Below are 16,460 nucleotides of genomic sequence, written 5' to 3'. Positions count from 1 at the left end.
GCCTAGTACTTTTTTTTACTTAGTAATAACAAATGCACTCATCCCTGCTCCTTGAAACTCACGGCCCTCTGGCACACTGCTAGTATCCTCCACAGTGAAGACAGATGCAAAGTACCCATTAAGTTCATCTGCCATTTCTTTGTCTCCCATTACTACTTCACCAGCATCAGTTTCCAGTGGTCCAATATCAACTCTCATCTCCTTTTTACTCTTTATATAGCTGAAAACACTTTTGGTATTCTGCTTCATATTATCTCCAAGTCTGCCCTCATAGTTATCTTTTCCCTTCTTATAGCTTTTGTCAGTTGTCTTTTGCTGGATTTTAGAAGCTTCCCAATTATCCAACTTCCCACTCACTTTTGCTAACATGCATGTCTAACAAGGAAACTTGGCTTTTATGTAGTCCTTAATTTCTCTGGTCAGCCACAGTTGCCTACCCCTGCCATTTGAGAACTTTTTCCGTGGGACATATCCATCCTGCACCTGTGAACTATTCCCAGAAACTTCAGCCATCTCTGCTCTACCATCATCCCCGCCAGTATCTTCTTCCAATCCACTTGGGAAAACTCCTCTCTCATGCCTCTGAAATTCCATTTATTCCATTGCAATACCGATACATGCGACTTGTGCTTCTTCATCTCAGATTGCAGTACAAATTCAACCATTTAATGATCACTATCTCCTAAAGGTTCCAAGCTCCCTAATAAGATCTGGGTTATTACACAATACCTGATCTAAGATGGCCTTTCCCCGAGTAGGCTCAAGCACAAGCTGCTCTAAAAAGTCATCTCACAGGCATTCAACAAATTCTCTCTCTTGCAATCCGACGCCAACCTGATTTTCCAAAATCCCCTGCATATTGAAGTCCCCCATTGCAATTGTGTCATTACCCTTTTCCAATTGCACAAGTTCACCTACCTTATTCTGACTGCTACGTGTATTTAAATATAGCACCTTCAGTCCTGCATTCTTCGCACTTTTGAATTTTGCCTCTGTGGTACAATTTAACTATTTGCTCTGTCTGCATTTGTAACCAATCACTGGCCTGTCCTTACTTACATTCATGTTACACCCATCATCTACTTGAAAACCTGCCGGTTCATCCTCAGCTCCATCATACTGGTTCCCACCCCCCTGCCATATTAGTTTAAAATCACCCCCAATGGCTCTGGTAAACTTGCCCACAAGAATATTAGTTCCCCTCAGATTCAAGCATAACACATTCCTTTTATACAGGTCCCACCTGCCCCAGAAAAGGTCCCAATTAACCCTAACTCAGAATCCCTGCACCATGCTCCAATTCTTCAGTCACACATTTATACACTACCTCATTCTATTCCTATTTTTACTGTCACGTGGCATAGGCAGCAATTCTGAGATTACCACCCTTGAAGTCCTACTTCTCAGCTTCTTTCCGAACTCCCTGTACTCTTTTTTTTTTCTGGACATCCTTTCTTTTTCTATCAATATGTACCACAATCTCTGGCTGCTCACCTTCCCCTTTCAGGATATTGTGGACATGTTCAGAAACATTGAGGACCCAGGCACCTGGAAGGCAATCCATCATCTATGTTTCCTTTTCAGATCCACAGAATCACTTGTCTGTCCTCCTGACTATAGAGTCCCCTAATGTGCTGCCATCCTCTTTAGTTCTCTACCCTTCTGAGCTACAGGGCCAGACTCAGTAACAGAAGCACGGCCACTGTCGTTCGTCCCAGGTAGGTCGTTTCTACCCCTCCACCCCCCAACAGAACTCAAAATACTTATTGTTGAGAGGGATGGCCAAAGGTATCCATTATCTGATATTCTTCCTTCTCTCTTCTGAGGACCACCCATTTATCTATCTCCTGTAGCCTTGGGGTGACTACCTTGAAGTTACTCCTGCCCATCACCTCCTCACTTTCCCTTACAAGCCGGAGGTCACCAAGTTGCAGCTCCAGTTCCCCAACATGGTCTCCGGAGAGCTGCATCTGGTGCAGATGTGGCCACTGGGGAGTGTCCTGGAAATCCCACAAAACAGTTTTTGAAGGAAGCGAAAGATAATGTTTGATAAGCATTCTTACAGTTGGAAAGCTATTTTAAATGAAGATCCACTGGGATTTATATCCATTGCTTATTCATGTTATGTATTTAAATTTTAGTTTCAATGAACAAGCATGATAAAGAAGATTGCTTTGGTATAAGAACTGGTCATGTCTCATGCTCCAAGGATTAAACAGATTTGTCCATTGGACAGAAGAGTGGCACTTGGAAATTAGGCATTGGTATCCTTTAATTTACCCGAAACATATAATATAAAAGCAGAGAACTGTGTACAATACTGACTGGGCTGTAGCTTAAGAACCTGGTCATCATACAATGAGGAAAGTGCAGAGGAGATCTAGGATATTAGCCGGAAAGAAAATTCTAGCTCGAAAAACAGACTGCACCGGATGCTTTTCTTTTTAAAAACAGAAGCGATTAGACTTGTAACCACCTATTTCAGATATTATAGTCAATAGTGCGTACAAGTTCATCAGGACAAAATTTCTAGCCAAGCATAAACCAAAGGTAAAGGTATACAACTTAACACTCTGAAAATCACCACAATTGTCAAAAGCAATGCCATCTTGTTAAAACTTGAAGGCTAAATACCATAGAGGGTGTATTAGTTATTAATCGGCCTGGCAAATTAATGTATTTTACAAAACGATTTCAGGCCAAGCCTCAACATGCAGACAAGCATAAACCAAAGTACAATTCAAAATTCAATCCAATCCACATAACTCAAGAACACCAGAGTGGAGCTGCAGCCTGAACTTCAGAAGGTAGCAAGTAAAGAGGGCCAAGATTGATGGACAGTCATTTGATCGAGAGAAACAAGAAAGCAAATTTTCAAATGAAAGGGTAAAAGGCTGACAGGACAAATTGTATTTGAAGTTAAAAACTTGTTGAAAAAAAAAGGTATTCATTTTCAAAAGAAAATTTTCGTTTTGACTTCCAAACCAACCTTGCCCTGTGGGATCTTTGCCGGGCTGTCCAAGCCGACCCTTTTCTTTCTTACCAAAGAGTCGCCCAATAGAAGATTTTATACTTTTCTTTTTGGGAGCTTTGTGTAGAGAATCCTGGCTGCTGTTGCTGCTACTGGGATTGCTTGTTTGACCATCCTGAGATCCTGTTGAACTATATGAGTTACATTTAAAGAGTAGAAGAAAATAATATTAATTGCATTGTTCTCACAAATAGTAAAAACAGTTCAGTTTAAGATACATCAATGCAAAAACACAAGCTTCAAGCCAGATCCAAAAACGGTACACTAATTTATTTTCAATTTGCAAAGACAACAGGGCGACAGTCCGTAGAGCTGCTGCCACACAGCTCCAGCAACCTGGGTTCAGTCCACACCCATAATAATGCCACTTTCTATCTGTAATCATGTGGGTTTCCTCTGGGTATCACAGAGCCATACACTTAGTGCCCACCTCATTAGGTACACCTGCTTGTTAATGCAAATATCTAATCAGCCAATCATGAGGCAGCAACTCAATTCATTAGAGCATGTAGACAGGTCCAAGAGGTTTAGTTGTTGTTCAGGCCAAACATGAGAATGGGGAAGAAATGTGATCTAAATGACTTTGGCAGTGGAATGATTGTTGATACCAGACAAGGTGGTTTGAGTATCTCAGAAATTGCTGATCAACTGGGATTTTCATGCTCAACATTGTCTGAAGTTTACAGAGAATGGTATAATAAAACATCCAGAGAGTGGCAGTCTGTGGGTAAAAACACCTTTTTAATGAGAGGTCAGAGGAGAGGGGCCAGACCAGTTCAAGCTGACAGGAAAGTAAAAGCAGCTCAAATAACCAGTGGTGTACAGAATAGCATCTCTGAATGCATAACTCGGCAAACCTTGAAGAGGATGGGCTACAGCAGAAGACCATGAACATAAAGAAAGCGCTACTTTTTTTGGTATCTTCTGTACCTACTAAAGTGGCCACTGAGTGTATAGTCATACAGCATGGAGAGGCTATTCAACCAAGTACATGCATGCCAACCAGCTTATATCCATCAATATTAATTACTTCTTACAGCGTTAGCCTGTAGCCTTCTATGCCTAGACAACTTAAGTGCTCCAATTTCTTCCTCCAGTTGAGTGGCATCTGTAAAGTGCCTCTAATGACTGAGTGAGTATTAGAATCTGGAGGGAGCTGAAGGGAATGTGGAGAAAATAAAATGGGATAAGTGCAGGATCATTGCATTTGGGTGTTTGATCGTCACCACGGGCAAAGTGGGCACTATAACATTAAATTTTATGAAGAAACTTTAGGTACAGATTAACTATCAGTAAAATCAGTACCTGGCTATCTGGAATGGGGGTGGGGGTGGGGGTTGAAGTAAGCTGCAAGCTCAGTGAGCACTATCATTAGCCCTAGCCTCCGTCGTATGCAGGACATCTTCAGGAAGTGATGGCTCAAAGACAGTGTTCATCATTAAGGACCCCCGTCACCCAGGTCATGCTTTGTTCTCATTGCTACCATCAAGGAGTTACAGAAGTGTGAAGGCACATATTGAACAGTTCAGGAACAGCTTCTTCCCCTCTGCCATTCAATTTCTGAATGGACATTGAACCCATGAACACCTCCTCACTACCTGTTTTACTTTTAATTTTGCACTACTTATTTAAATTATTATATACATTTACTTACTGTAACTCAGTGTTTTCCCCTTTATTATGTATTGCATTGTGCTGCTACTGCAACGTTAACAAATTTAATGACACATGCTGGTGATAGTAGACCTCATTCTGATCTTTTTAATGTTGACTCTGTACAAAGAAGTTAAGCCTTCAATAGGGAAGGAGCATGAAAATTCTGTAACAGCAAACGTTCTTTAAAAATCTTTCAGCAAGGTTTATGCAGAAACATGTAAATGACTTGAAATAATGAAAGTGACATCCTCCATACCTTATTTTCAATTAGTGAGCTTTTAAAAATGTATTCAATTTCCCCAAATTATTGTTCCTATGCTAATAAGTTTATTCCTAAGTATGAACTGCCAGCTTTATTGCTTCTTTTTGGGTGAAGTTGTTAAAGTTAGTTTTGATTACTCATTATCTTCTGTTCCAATGAATTTTCTTCATAATTGAATATCACTCCATCTGTGACTTTTTATGTAATCAACTATAACAGAAACATAGAAAACCTACAGCACAATACAGACCCTTCGGCCAAGAAAGTTGTGCCAAAAATGTTCCTACGTTAGAAATTACTAGGTTTACCTACAGCCCTCTATTTTTCTAAGCACCATGTACCTATACAAAAGTCTCTTAAAAGACCCTATCGTATCCACCTTCACCACCGTTGCTGGCAACCCATTCCACGCACTCATCACCCCAAGTAAAAAACTTAACCGACATCTCCTCTGTACCTACTCCCCAGCACCTTAAACCTGTGTCCTCTTGTGGCAACCATTTCAGCTCTGGGAAAAAGCCTCTGACTATCCACACAATCAATGTGTCTCATCATCTTATACACCTTTATCAGGTCACCTCTCATTCTCCGTCATTCCAAGGAGAAAAGGCCAAGTTCACTGAACCTATTCTCATAAAACATGCTCCACAATCCAGGCAACATCCTTGTAAATTTCCTCTGCACCCTTTCTGTGGCTTCCACATCCTTCCTCTAGCGAGGCAACCAGAACTGTGCACAGTACTCCAAGTGGGGTCTGACCAGGGTCCTATATAGCTGCAACATTACCTCTCGCTTCCTAAATTCAATTCCATGATTGTTGAAGGCCAATACACCATATGCCTTCTTAACCACAGAGTCAACCTGTGCAGCTGCTTTGAGTGTCCTATGGACTCAGACCCCAAGATCCTTCTGATCCTCCACACTGCCAAGAGTCTTACCATTAATACTATATTCGGCCATCATATTTGACCTACAAAATGAACCACTTCACACTTATCTGGGTTGAACTCCATCTGCCATTTCTCAGCCCAGATTTGCATCCTATCAATGTCCTGCTGTAACCTCTGACAGCATCCACACTATCCACAACACCTCCAAACTTTGTATTAACTGCAAATTTACTAACCCATCCCTCCACTTCCTCATCCAGGTCACTTATAAAAATCACAAAGAGTAAGGGTCCCAGAACAGATCCCCAAGGCACTCCACAAAGCAATCTCCCCTTGGATCCCACACCTCCTTACTTTCTCAATAAGCCTTGCATGGGATACCTTATCAAATGCCTTGCTGAAATCCATATATAGTACATCTACTGCTCTTCCTTTATCAATGTGTTTAGTCACATCCTCGAAAAATTCAATCAGGCACGACCTGCCCTTGACAAAGCCATGCTGACTATTCCTAACCATATTATACCTCTCCAAATGTTCATAAATCCTGCCTCCCAGGATCTTCTCTATCAACTTACCAACCACTGAAGTAAGACTCACTACTCGTATCATTTCCTGGGCTATCTCTTCTCCATTTCTTGAATAAAGGAACAACATCAGCAACCCTCCAATCCTTCAGAACCTCTGCTGTCCCCATTGATGATGCAAAGATCATCACCAGAGGCTCAGCTATCTCCTCCCTCGCTTCCCACAACAGCCTGGGGTACATCACATCTGATCCCAGTGACTTACTCAACTTGATGTTTTCCAAAAGCTCCAGCACAATGTCTTTTTTAATATCTACATGATCAAGTTTTTCAGACTGTTGCAAGTCATCACTACAATCACCAAGATCCTTTTCCATAGTGAATATTGAAGTATTCAGTAAGTACTTCTGCTATTTCCTCCGGTTCCATTCACTCCTTCCCACTGTCACACTTGATTGGTCCTATTCTTTCACACCTTATCCTCTTGCTCTTCACATACTTGTAGACTGCTTTGGGGATTTCCTTAACCCTGCCTGCCAAGGCCTTCTCATGGCCCCTTCTGGCTCTCCTAATTTCTTTCTTAAGCTCCTTCCTAGTACCCTTATAATCTTCTAGATCTCCAACTTAATCACCTAGCTCTCTGAACCTTTTGTAAGCTTTTCTTTTCTTCTTGATGAGATTTATTACAGCCTTTGTAAATTGCAGTTCCTGTACCCTACCATAACTTCCCTGTCTCATTGGAACATACCTATGCAGAACTCCACACAAATATCCCCTGAACATTCTTCTGTACTTTTCCCCGAGAACACCAATTCCCAATTTATGCTTCCAATTTCCTGCCTGATAGCCTCATAATTCCCCTTACTACAATTAAATGCTTTTCTAACTTGTCTGTTCCTATCTCTCTCCAATGCTATTGTAAAGGAGATAGAATCATGATCACTATCTCCAAAATGCTCTCCCACTAAAAGATCTGACACCTGACCAGGTTCATTTCCCAATACCAAATCAAGTATAGCCTCTCCTCTTGTAGGCTTATCTACACATTGTATCAAGAAAACTTCCTGAACACTCCTAACAAACTCCACCCCATACAAATCCCTTGCTCTTACACCTTTCCAGGATCTGTTTCCCTATCTGCTCCTTGATATCCCTGTTTCTATTGGGCGGCCTATAAAAAACACCCAGTAAAGTTATTGACCCCTTCCTGTTCCTAACCTCCACCTACAGAGACTCTGCAGAGAATCCCTCCATGGCGTCCACCTTTTCTGCAGCCGTGACACTATCTCTGATCAACAGTGCCACGCCCCCACCTCTTTTGCCTCCCTCCCTGTCCTTTCTGAAACATCTAAAACCCGGCCTGCCCCCGAGCCATTCAACTCTCTGTAATGGCCACCACATAATATCTCCAAGAACTGATCCATGCTCTAAGCTCATCCACTTTGTTCACAACACTTCACAGTTAAATGGGTTTCTTGCCTTTTTATCAAAATTATGCTGAAATGTCTACTAGCTACTCAAACATTAAAAGTACATTATTGCATTGTTCTTATTAAAATGTCACCAACTCAGTATCTTGTGGGAGTCAAAAAAATACAAATAGAAGTGCAGACATGCCTTGAATTATGAACAGATTGCATTCTAGGAAAACATCTCAAGTGAAAAATCAATTCTGAATGACATTTCCCAATAGTTTCAATGTCAAACTTTAGTTGCACTCGAGTTCAAAAACCAGGATAAGAACACTAAATACTTAAAAATGCATCAGAGGAAATTAAATAAAACTATTTCTCAGAGGACTCCATCTCCTTCGAGCTTACTTCCTCAAAGTGCAGTGAAAGCAGAATTTTCTTTGAGGTGCATTCATGATAAACAAGGGGGTAAAGTATTACTGCAAGCAGATGGAAATAGAGAACCGAAATGCAATTAGATCAGCATAAATTTATTGAATAATGGAACAAACTTTAAACAAGTGTGATATACTCCTGCTTCTAAATTGGCCTGTCAAGATGGCAATGGGGAGCTTAGAGGCAGAATTGTCACTGAAGTTCAGGAGCTGGTGGTGGTGAATCGGAGTTTGAAGGAGCTTGCAACAGTGAAGGCAACGGATTTTCCTGTGACTGATCACGATGCTGAAGGATGAGGCTTAAAAGAGGTCAATGAACAAGTGTTCAGCATTCTTCTTCATTTAACATAGAATATAGAACATTGCAGCAGAGTACAGGCCCTTGATATCATGCCAACCTAAATAAGGCTAATACACAATAAATCTAACCCTTCCCATCTACACAGCTCAATTGCTCTATTGATCTTTCAGCGATGTGCCTATCTAAAGAGTCTTTTGAATATCCTTATTGTACCTCTGATATGCCCTCTAAATATTCCTTCCCTCACCTAAGATGGACATCCGCTGGTATTGGCCATTGCCTTGCTGGGAAAAATGGTGTTGGCTCTCAACTGTATCTATGCCTCTCATAATTTTATACACCTTTGATAAAGTTCCTTATAGCCAAGCATTACATTTCCCATCATACAGCTACATCTAACACCGTGCTCCACATTTGACTGCCATCTTCAAAAGAATCACTTTCTCAAAATGGCAGAAAGCTTCCAAAATTTCCCTTTTGGTGAGCCATTCTGGTGATGATACTACATTGGTGGCTTTTTGTGACCTTCAATTCATGCCTTTAGGATCATTTCACTATGCAACATTATCCAAGTTGACTCCCACAAGACCTGCCCTCACTAACCAGGCTGACATGGAATTTCTTGAGAGATTTTATAAAGTCCATAAACCCACAAGTATTGTCTATACCCCTTGGCTGCAATTTCCAGAATACATCACTGTTGCACAAGTTACGTTGTTTAAAGAGGCACTGATATAAGCTAAGAATACCTTGATGGTGCATCTCAAACAAATATTGCTACTCTATTCAAAAAATGACATAGCCCATTACACACTACAGGAAATAAGCCTAGAAGGTACTGAAGGAACTGGGTCCATAAGTTATAAAAATGAAGTTTCCCTTGGGAACAATAACACTAGCTGATGTTGACAGTCATTATTTCTGAGTTAATTGAACTTTCAGGAGCACAGCACACAAGATTGCGTCCTCGCATAGTATAGAGAAGGGGGTAAGAAAATATGTGATATAATTCTGAAAGTGCATCTATTTCTAGACATCATTACATGTTAAGTATTACCTTCTTATATCCCGTATATCCTCCTGGCTGACAGTGGCACCTTGGCTAATCCGATCTAATCTGATGGATCTTGGAGTAGAAGGTGGTGATGTTTCACACCTTATCGTTGTTTTATCATCTCGACCATCCTCTTTTGCCATCTGAGATTAAAGTTATTTTAAATGAGTAAATGATTAAAATAAAAAAGGGTAACAGCTTTAAAAGTACCACCAATTATATAAAAAATTTTGATGCTATCACATCAACTAAAATAAGCATCACAATGAAACCACAAGCACAATACAGCAAGCAGGGATTACCATGGCACAGGAAAGATTTGTAAAGATAAACATTTAGAAAAGACAAGACAATGCAACAGCTCACATCTTAAATCTATTGTGACGTAGTAAATGATTTTGAAAGGTTATAATAAAGGGCAGCAAAAGTTACATACAAGTAACAAAAGAAAATCAAAGCAGTCCACTGAAACAAGATGCCTTGGGAAAGAAGGATTAAGCACAATCTTTCCGTGCATGATGGTGGTGGGGGGAGGGGGTTCCAAAGAGAAAAAAGGAGCAAGCCACCCCCAGGCTCTCAAGCCTGCCCCTCATTAAATGTGATTATGGCTGATCTTCCACAGATCTCAAATCCTCCACATATTCTATGCCTTCAGCCTTTCAGAAATATATCTACCTTCACTTTAAATATTTAAAATGAAAGTCCAAAGCAGACAATAAGATATGAAGTGTGAATACAGATTTTGACTTTCAAGAATAAAGTTATGTCAGTTGCAAATACTTGCAGACATCACCAGTCCATAAAATTTAGTAGAGCAGCCATAGAGGTACATAAATTGGAAACCCCAACACATGGAGAAAAACACAAATGACCTCTCAGATGCTCCTAACATGGCCTCCTGCATATCGGTGAGACCCGAAATAGGTAGAGACCACTTTGTCGAGCACCTAAGCTCCTTCAACCAGAAAAAAAAAACTGGAGCTACTAGTGATCATCCATTTTAACTCTAATTCCCATTCCAGCATGTTAGTCCATGGCCTCCTCTACTGCTGCAACGAGGGCACACTCAGTTAGGAGGTGCACCTTACATTCCATCTGGGTAGCCGCCAACCTGATGGCATGAACGTCGATTTCTTGAACTCCCCTTCAACATTCCCCATTCCCATTTCCCCCTCTCACCTCATCTCCTTACTGGCCCATCACCTCCATATCATGCTCCTCCCTCTTCCTTTTCTCCCATGGCCCCTGTTCTCTCCTATCAGATTCTCCCTTTTCCAGCCCTTTATCTCCTTCACCAATTGATTCCCCACCTCTTTACTTTACCCATCCCCCTCCCCCAGTTTCACCTATCACCTCCCACCTTGAATTTCTTCCTCCCTCTCCTCCAATCTTCTTACTTTGACATCATTTCTCCCTCTAGTCCTGATGAAGAGTCTCAGTCTAAAACATCGACTATACTCTTTTCCATAGATACTGCCCAGCCTGCTGAGTTCCTCCAGCATTTTGTGTGTTGTTTGGATTTCCAGCATCTGCAAATTTTCTCTTGTTTGCAATTGTTCTATCTACTGTGTTTCCATTTTCATAGAACTGTCATAGAACCCCATGATATCTCTGAACATTAATGTTCCTAAAGTCCTCGCCTCCTCTAAATATCTGACTTCTCCAAGTTCATTATGTCACACTCGTCTTGAATAAGTTTCATTTGCCATGACTCAGTTCAATTTTCCAGTTGACTTATGCCTTTGTGCCCTTAGATCGGGGTTATCAACCTGGGGTTCACTTACTCCTTGGTTAATGGCAGGGGACGTTGGGAACCCCTGCCTTAGATAAACTTCAAAACTATTAAGGACTCCAGAAATTTTCATGTCACCTACAAATCCTGATCAGACCACTTACTGTATTATTTTCATCTGTATATATGCACCACTACCTCTTTCTGCTACCATGCCAATTTTGGATCCAGTTTGCCAAAATACCTCTAGACAAGCCCATCCGTCACTCACGTTTAATTTAAGATTTTTGTGGATGAAGGAGCCACAGCGTTTTACCATTTTCTGTCAAAGTGTTACTCTTTAAGAATAGCAAAATTGTAATAATAGCTTGATTTGTCTTTACAAAACATTCGCTCCTTTACCTGAACAATGCTTACACAAGTATTCAGAGCTAGGACAAGAAATAGAGGACGAAAGTAAAATGAATCCTATCAAAACCCTTTCAAAACTGCTTAATGAGGGGAAAAAAGAAGCCACATGAGAAAGATACTCCTGTTGCACTGATTGAGATGCAATTATAAATGTGTCTGATCAACAATCTGTTGCCAGGTAATCAAAGTTCAATTTCATACAATTACCTTCCTACGATGCTTCCTTAAATCGCTAGGCTGACAGACGTGCAAGGAAAAGAGAGAGTCATTTAGGATAACAAAATGATTTAAAAGATTAGACAAGATCTGATTGCATTAGAAATAGCACACAACAAAAACAAGAGCTAGGAAGACTAATTGAACAATGTGAATTTTATTAATTTCAAACTTAACATTTGTCAGTCAAATGTGAAAAATGTCTTGAATGCTCGGAAATAAGCAAATATTTATCAAAATTAAGAACAGTTATTGTACAGTTTCTGAGTCATGTCATTTTAATGAGTTTCTAGTGACCACTCAGTCTTGTTTCAGTAAATGAAAATCAAAGTGTCCCAAAAACAAAAAGAGATAAATTTCTTATTTTACATTAGCTGGCTTAATTAGTAACATCTTAATAAATGGACAATTGATTTTTTGGCAATAAAAATGGACCAATAATCAGTCAGGCCTGGAGCTTCCACAGTGAGCCATTAATTGTTCACTTGATTAAGTGAAGAGTTAATACAGTGCTGCTGCCATTGTTGATTACTATATTAGAGATGTACACAGTCCTCCAACTTCTATAAAGGGATATTTTCTTAAATATAACCAAATAATGTGCCGATTTTAAGGCAAATATGCAGAAATACAAAGTCTGAAGGTACTCAGGAAGTCAGGTAGCACCTATGGAAAGAGCAAAAGAATTCTTGTTTTAGGTCCATGACTTTTCATCAGAGCAACAAAAAATGTCCTAATGAAGGGTCTTGGCCAGTTTACTCCTCTCCATAGGTGCTGCCTGACCAGCAGTTTGGGTGTATTGCTCAAGTTCTCCAACATCTGGAGAATCTTGTGTAACAAAAACATGGAAAGTTCTCTTTGACAATGTGAATTTTATTGATTCTATGATCTTATTCATTAAATTTCTGCTGGAAAAAGTCATCAATCTCAAACGTTAATTGATTTCGGCATCTCTAATATTATTAGTTTCACATTTCGAGCAGCTGCAGATTTTTGTGGAGTTACAAAGTCTGTTTCTAAGTAACGTTAAATTTGCAGTCTAACATATAATGTCAATCAAGAACACTCATCAACAGAATGAGTTAAAATAATCCTTCTGTGTTTACAAATCTCAGCACCAACTTATAATGCTTGTACTATTAGAGCAACATGATTTGTAGAATCACGTGTTTGAAACAGGGCAATGGGTTAGGAAAGAATGTTGGGAGAGTGACTGAAAAATTGCCACGGAGGAGAGGAAGGAATGAAGAAAAGGTAAAACACAACAGCACTGCTCAAAACAAAAATAAATCATATTGCACCAAAAGTCAGATGTGCAATTTGCACTAAAATACGTGGGTTAACAAATATTTTATCCTGACACCTCAAAATAGCCAGGATCACTTGAAATTGAAAACAGCATATAGTTATTAAGTAGCATTACCAAGGCAGCTCATGTGGTAACTTTGTCTCAGTACAATTTTTGAATCATGAGACCCAAGACTCAAATTTCACCCAAAGTAAATGTTAAAAGAAAGACAAGTGCAAGTGTGCTGTGTGAAATCAAACATACAACATAGGCCAAAAAACACTTTCAGCAAGGCATTTTTAATTCCTTACACTGGCAAAGATCTACATAATTATTTTTAATTTTGACCTACTCTATTCAATCCTAAATCCAATATTCACCGTGTGAAAACAATTATAATTGACAGAACCAGAATGACCAAAAAAATTTATGTGAATCAAATATATAATTATTCCTTTGTAATAAAAATGTCCCCAAGAGGAATGTGCTATGCTACATCAGCAAAAATGGATTTTTGCTGTTGGGTGTGGCACTCATTACAGGAATCTCTTAACACTTAGTCTCTGCAGCAGAAGAATAATGTTTATATTCAATATGAACAAATTAACTGGCTTAAATGGAGCCATAAGTTGTTGGTTTAAAGAGACAGGATACACAATGTTTGATGTGAAACACTATTGTCACTTTCACAAATTTCCTTACCAGGTACAGCACTGCTTTCTAAGATTAAATCTTGGGGAAGTTGAGGTAATGTACTAACACAGGAATTCCACTCCCAATTCAAATGGGTTGGGAAATGTTAGATTACATGCTCATGACCTATATTTCATTTTAAATTTCTGGAAGCTTCTACAAAGTTTTTAAGTACTAAAATATTATTGCATTAACATCTGTTGTCAATTACCATTAAACACCATAGAAAAAGTAAATATGCTGTATTTAAAATATATCAGCGAGCTTTTTACTTGAGTTTTTTTTAGGAATGCTTTCCTTAAGACAGAGCAAACATGGAAGTGTTCAACATTTTAAAATAAGCAAATATTGACTGAATTTATATTACACTAAAATTAATAAGTACCTGTCCCAGTTACATAACTATTAACATAATTATACAGTTTCCTAACACATTCTTAACTTGTCTGCAACCATAAATCTGGAAAATTGCTTATAATCTTGTTTATGGAATTTATTAAATATGTTTATTTTCACTAATTTTCTATTCACAATGGAAAATAATCTACATTGGAGTTACCTATAAATTCTTAAGCATTGAGAATAAGATTAGATTTCTTTCCTCCAAATTAAATTTTCTCAACAATTTAGCAGATTCATAGTTACCACCCTGAAATTAGTTTATTTCAATCCAATACCTTGCTTTTAAACTCCACAGTTGCTTCGACACTTTATGAACCTGCATTTCTGAAAACAATAATCGAGCCCTGTGATTTAAATTCAATAATTTAGGCACTATGTGCTTTTAAAAATATTTTTAGTTCCTTATCCAGTCTTCCCAACTGTTTTCAATAATACCTTTATTTGCAGTTTGTCTTTTGTACATTGGCTGTCAGTCTTTGTCTGATTAAATATATTTGTTCATATATTCTATTGTATTTCTTGATCTCCCTGCATATGCCCGCAATAAAATGAATCCCAACGTAGTATATGGCAAGATTAACGTATTTTGATAAATTTAATTTAACTTTGAGTCAAAGCCAAAAGAACCTCTCAAATCCACAGCCTCTACCTCCTAGGAGGACAAGGTCAGCATGCCATCCTGATTTGGAAGTATTTTGCTGGCTCTTCATCATCACAGAATACAAATCCTAGAGCTCCAGACCTTACTGCATTGAAGGAGTACTTTCACAAGAACCACAGTGTTTTGAAGTTCAAAGGTCCAAAATAAATTTATCATCAAATTATTTGCATGTCACCATATACTACCTTGAGATTCATATTCTTGTAGGCATTCACAGTAGAACAAAGAAATACAATAGAATCAATGAAAGATTACACAAAGATTGACAAACAACAAATGGGCAAATAAATAAATACATACATACATACGGCTGAGAAGATGAATTATAGAGTCCTTGAAAGTGAGTCCATCAGTTGATGTGAGGCAAGTGAAGTTATCTACACCAGTTCAGGTGCTGATGGCTGAAGGATAACAACAGTTTCTGAACTTGGTGGTGTAGACCCTCCTTCATGGCAGCAGCAAGAAAGTATGGACTAGATGGTGGGGTTCATTGATGATAAATGCTGCTTTCTTGTGGCTCAATGGTGGAGAGGACTTTGTCTCTGATGGACTCAACTGGACTCAGCTCATCACTTTCTACAGACCTCAGGAGGTAACTCACACTACCTTCTCTGAGGCAATAAAGGATGGCTAATTAATAAGTGCTGGCTTTGTCAGTGATGCTCAAAATCACAGAATGGGGAAAATGGAGCTAATGTAACATGTTAATCACCAACAACAAATTAGGTAACCGCACATGGCAAATACAAATATTACTATGTGCTGCACCAAGGACTAAAAGATATTGCCAAAGACTAAAACTTACCAGTGTCATGACACCGAGCCTATCAAGGTCATGAGCGGCACTTCTAGGGGTTCGTCTTGGTGTGGAGTGCCCACTGCCGGGCGGTGAAGAACCAGCAAGTGATGAGCCAGTGAATGAGGCAGGGAGTGTGCCTCCTCTGTATCGGCAAAGATTCAGACCATCAAGGCTACCACTACCCACTCGGCTCTCAATTTCTTCTGCCCTCTGTTGTGTGGACTCTTTTTCTTCCTGGATGAGCCTGAAAAACAATTAATTTGGATGCTGGATCACTTTTTCACTCCCTTCCTTAAAATCATATTAAATAAGAAATGCAAACAAGTTGAATTGTTTGCAGCTCCATGAGGATGCTTCAAGAAAAATCTCTGATGCATGATTTCACTGAGATTTTAAATCGGAAACAGAATATTAGGCAAATATTCAGTCACTTGTTCAGCCTGGTCATCTCAGTCTATTTACTCACATCATTTATACATTCTCACCATTTCTGTTTAACAGTGCCACTACAGCTTGGGGAAGGGGTGGGGGCCAGGTTAGGATTGGGATGAGCCTTCCTTTGCTGATTTTACATCATATTCTTCTCAGCCAAAATTATTTCAAATGTCCAAAGGTTCAAAGTAAAATTCAATACCCAAGTACATATACTATCCTGAGATTCATTTTCTTGCAAGCATTCACAGTAAATACT

General features: G+C 39.3%; 1 protein-coding gene across 5 annotated transcripts in view; it reads right to left on the bottom strand.

Annotated features, from left to right (window-relative positions):
- LOC132397379 (liprin-alpha-1-like) overlaps positions 1-16,460 on the bottom strand; it is a 150,422-nt gene that overhangs the window by 33,683 nt on the left and 100,279 nt on the right. For all 5 annotated transcript variants that reach the window (XM_059976070.1, XM_059976066.1, XM_059976067.1 and 2 more), the window contains exons 15-17: positions 15,776-16,013; positions 9,571-9,710; positions 2,990-3,162 (exon numbers count right to left, since the gene is read on the bottom strand). In XM_059976070.1, the coding sequence (XP_059832053.1) occupies positions 2,990-3,162; positions 9,571-9,710; positions 15,776-16,013 (551 nt within the window). The remainder of the gene's footprint in view (positions 1-2,989; positions 3,163-9,570; positions 9,711-15,775; positions 16,014-16,460) is intronic.

This window comes from Hypanus sabinus, chromosome 7 (assembly GCF_030144855.1).
Source record: "Hypanus sabinus isolate sHypSab1 chromosome 7, sHypSab1.hap1, whole genome shotgun sequence".
Taxonomy (NCBI): domain Eukaryota; kingdom Metazoa; phylum Chordata; class Chondrichthyes; order Myliobatiformes; family Dasyatidae; genus Hypanus; species Hypanus sabinus.
Note: the sequence above shows the minus strand (reverse complement) of the source record. Positions and strands in the feature narration are given on the sequence as shown.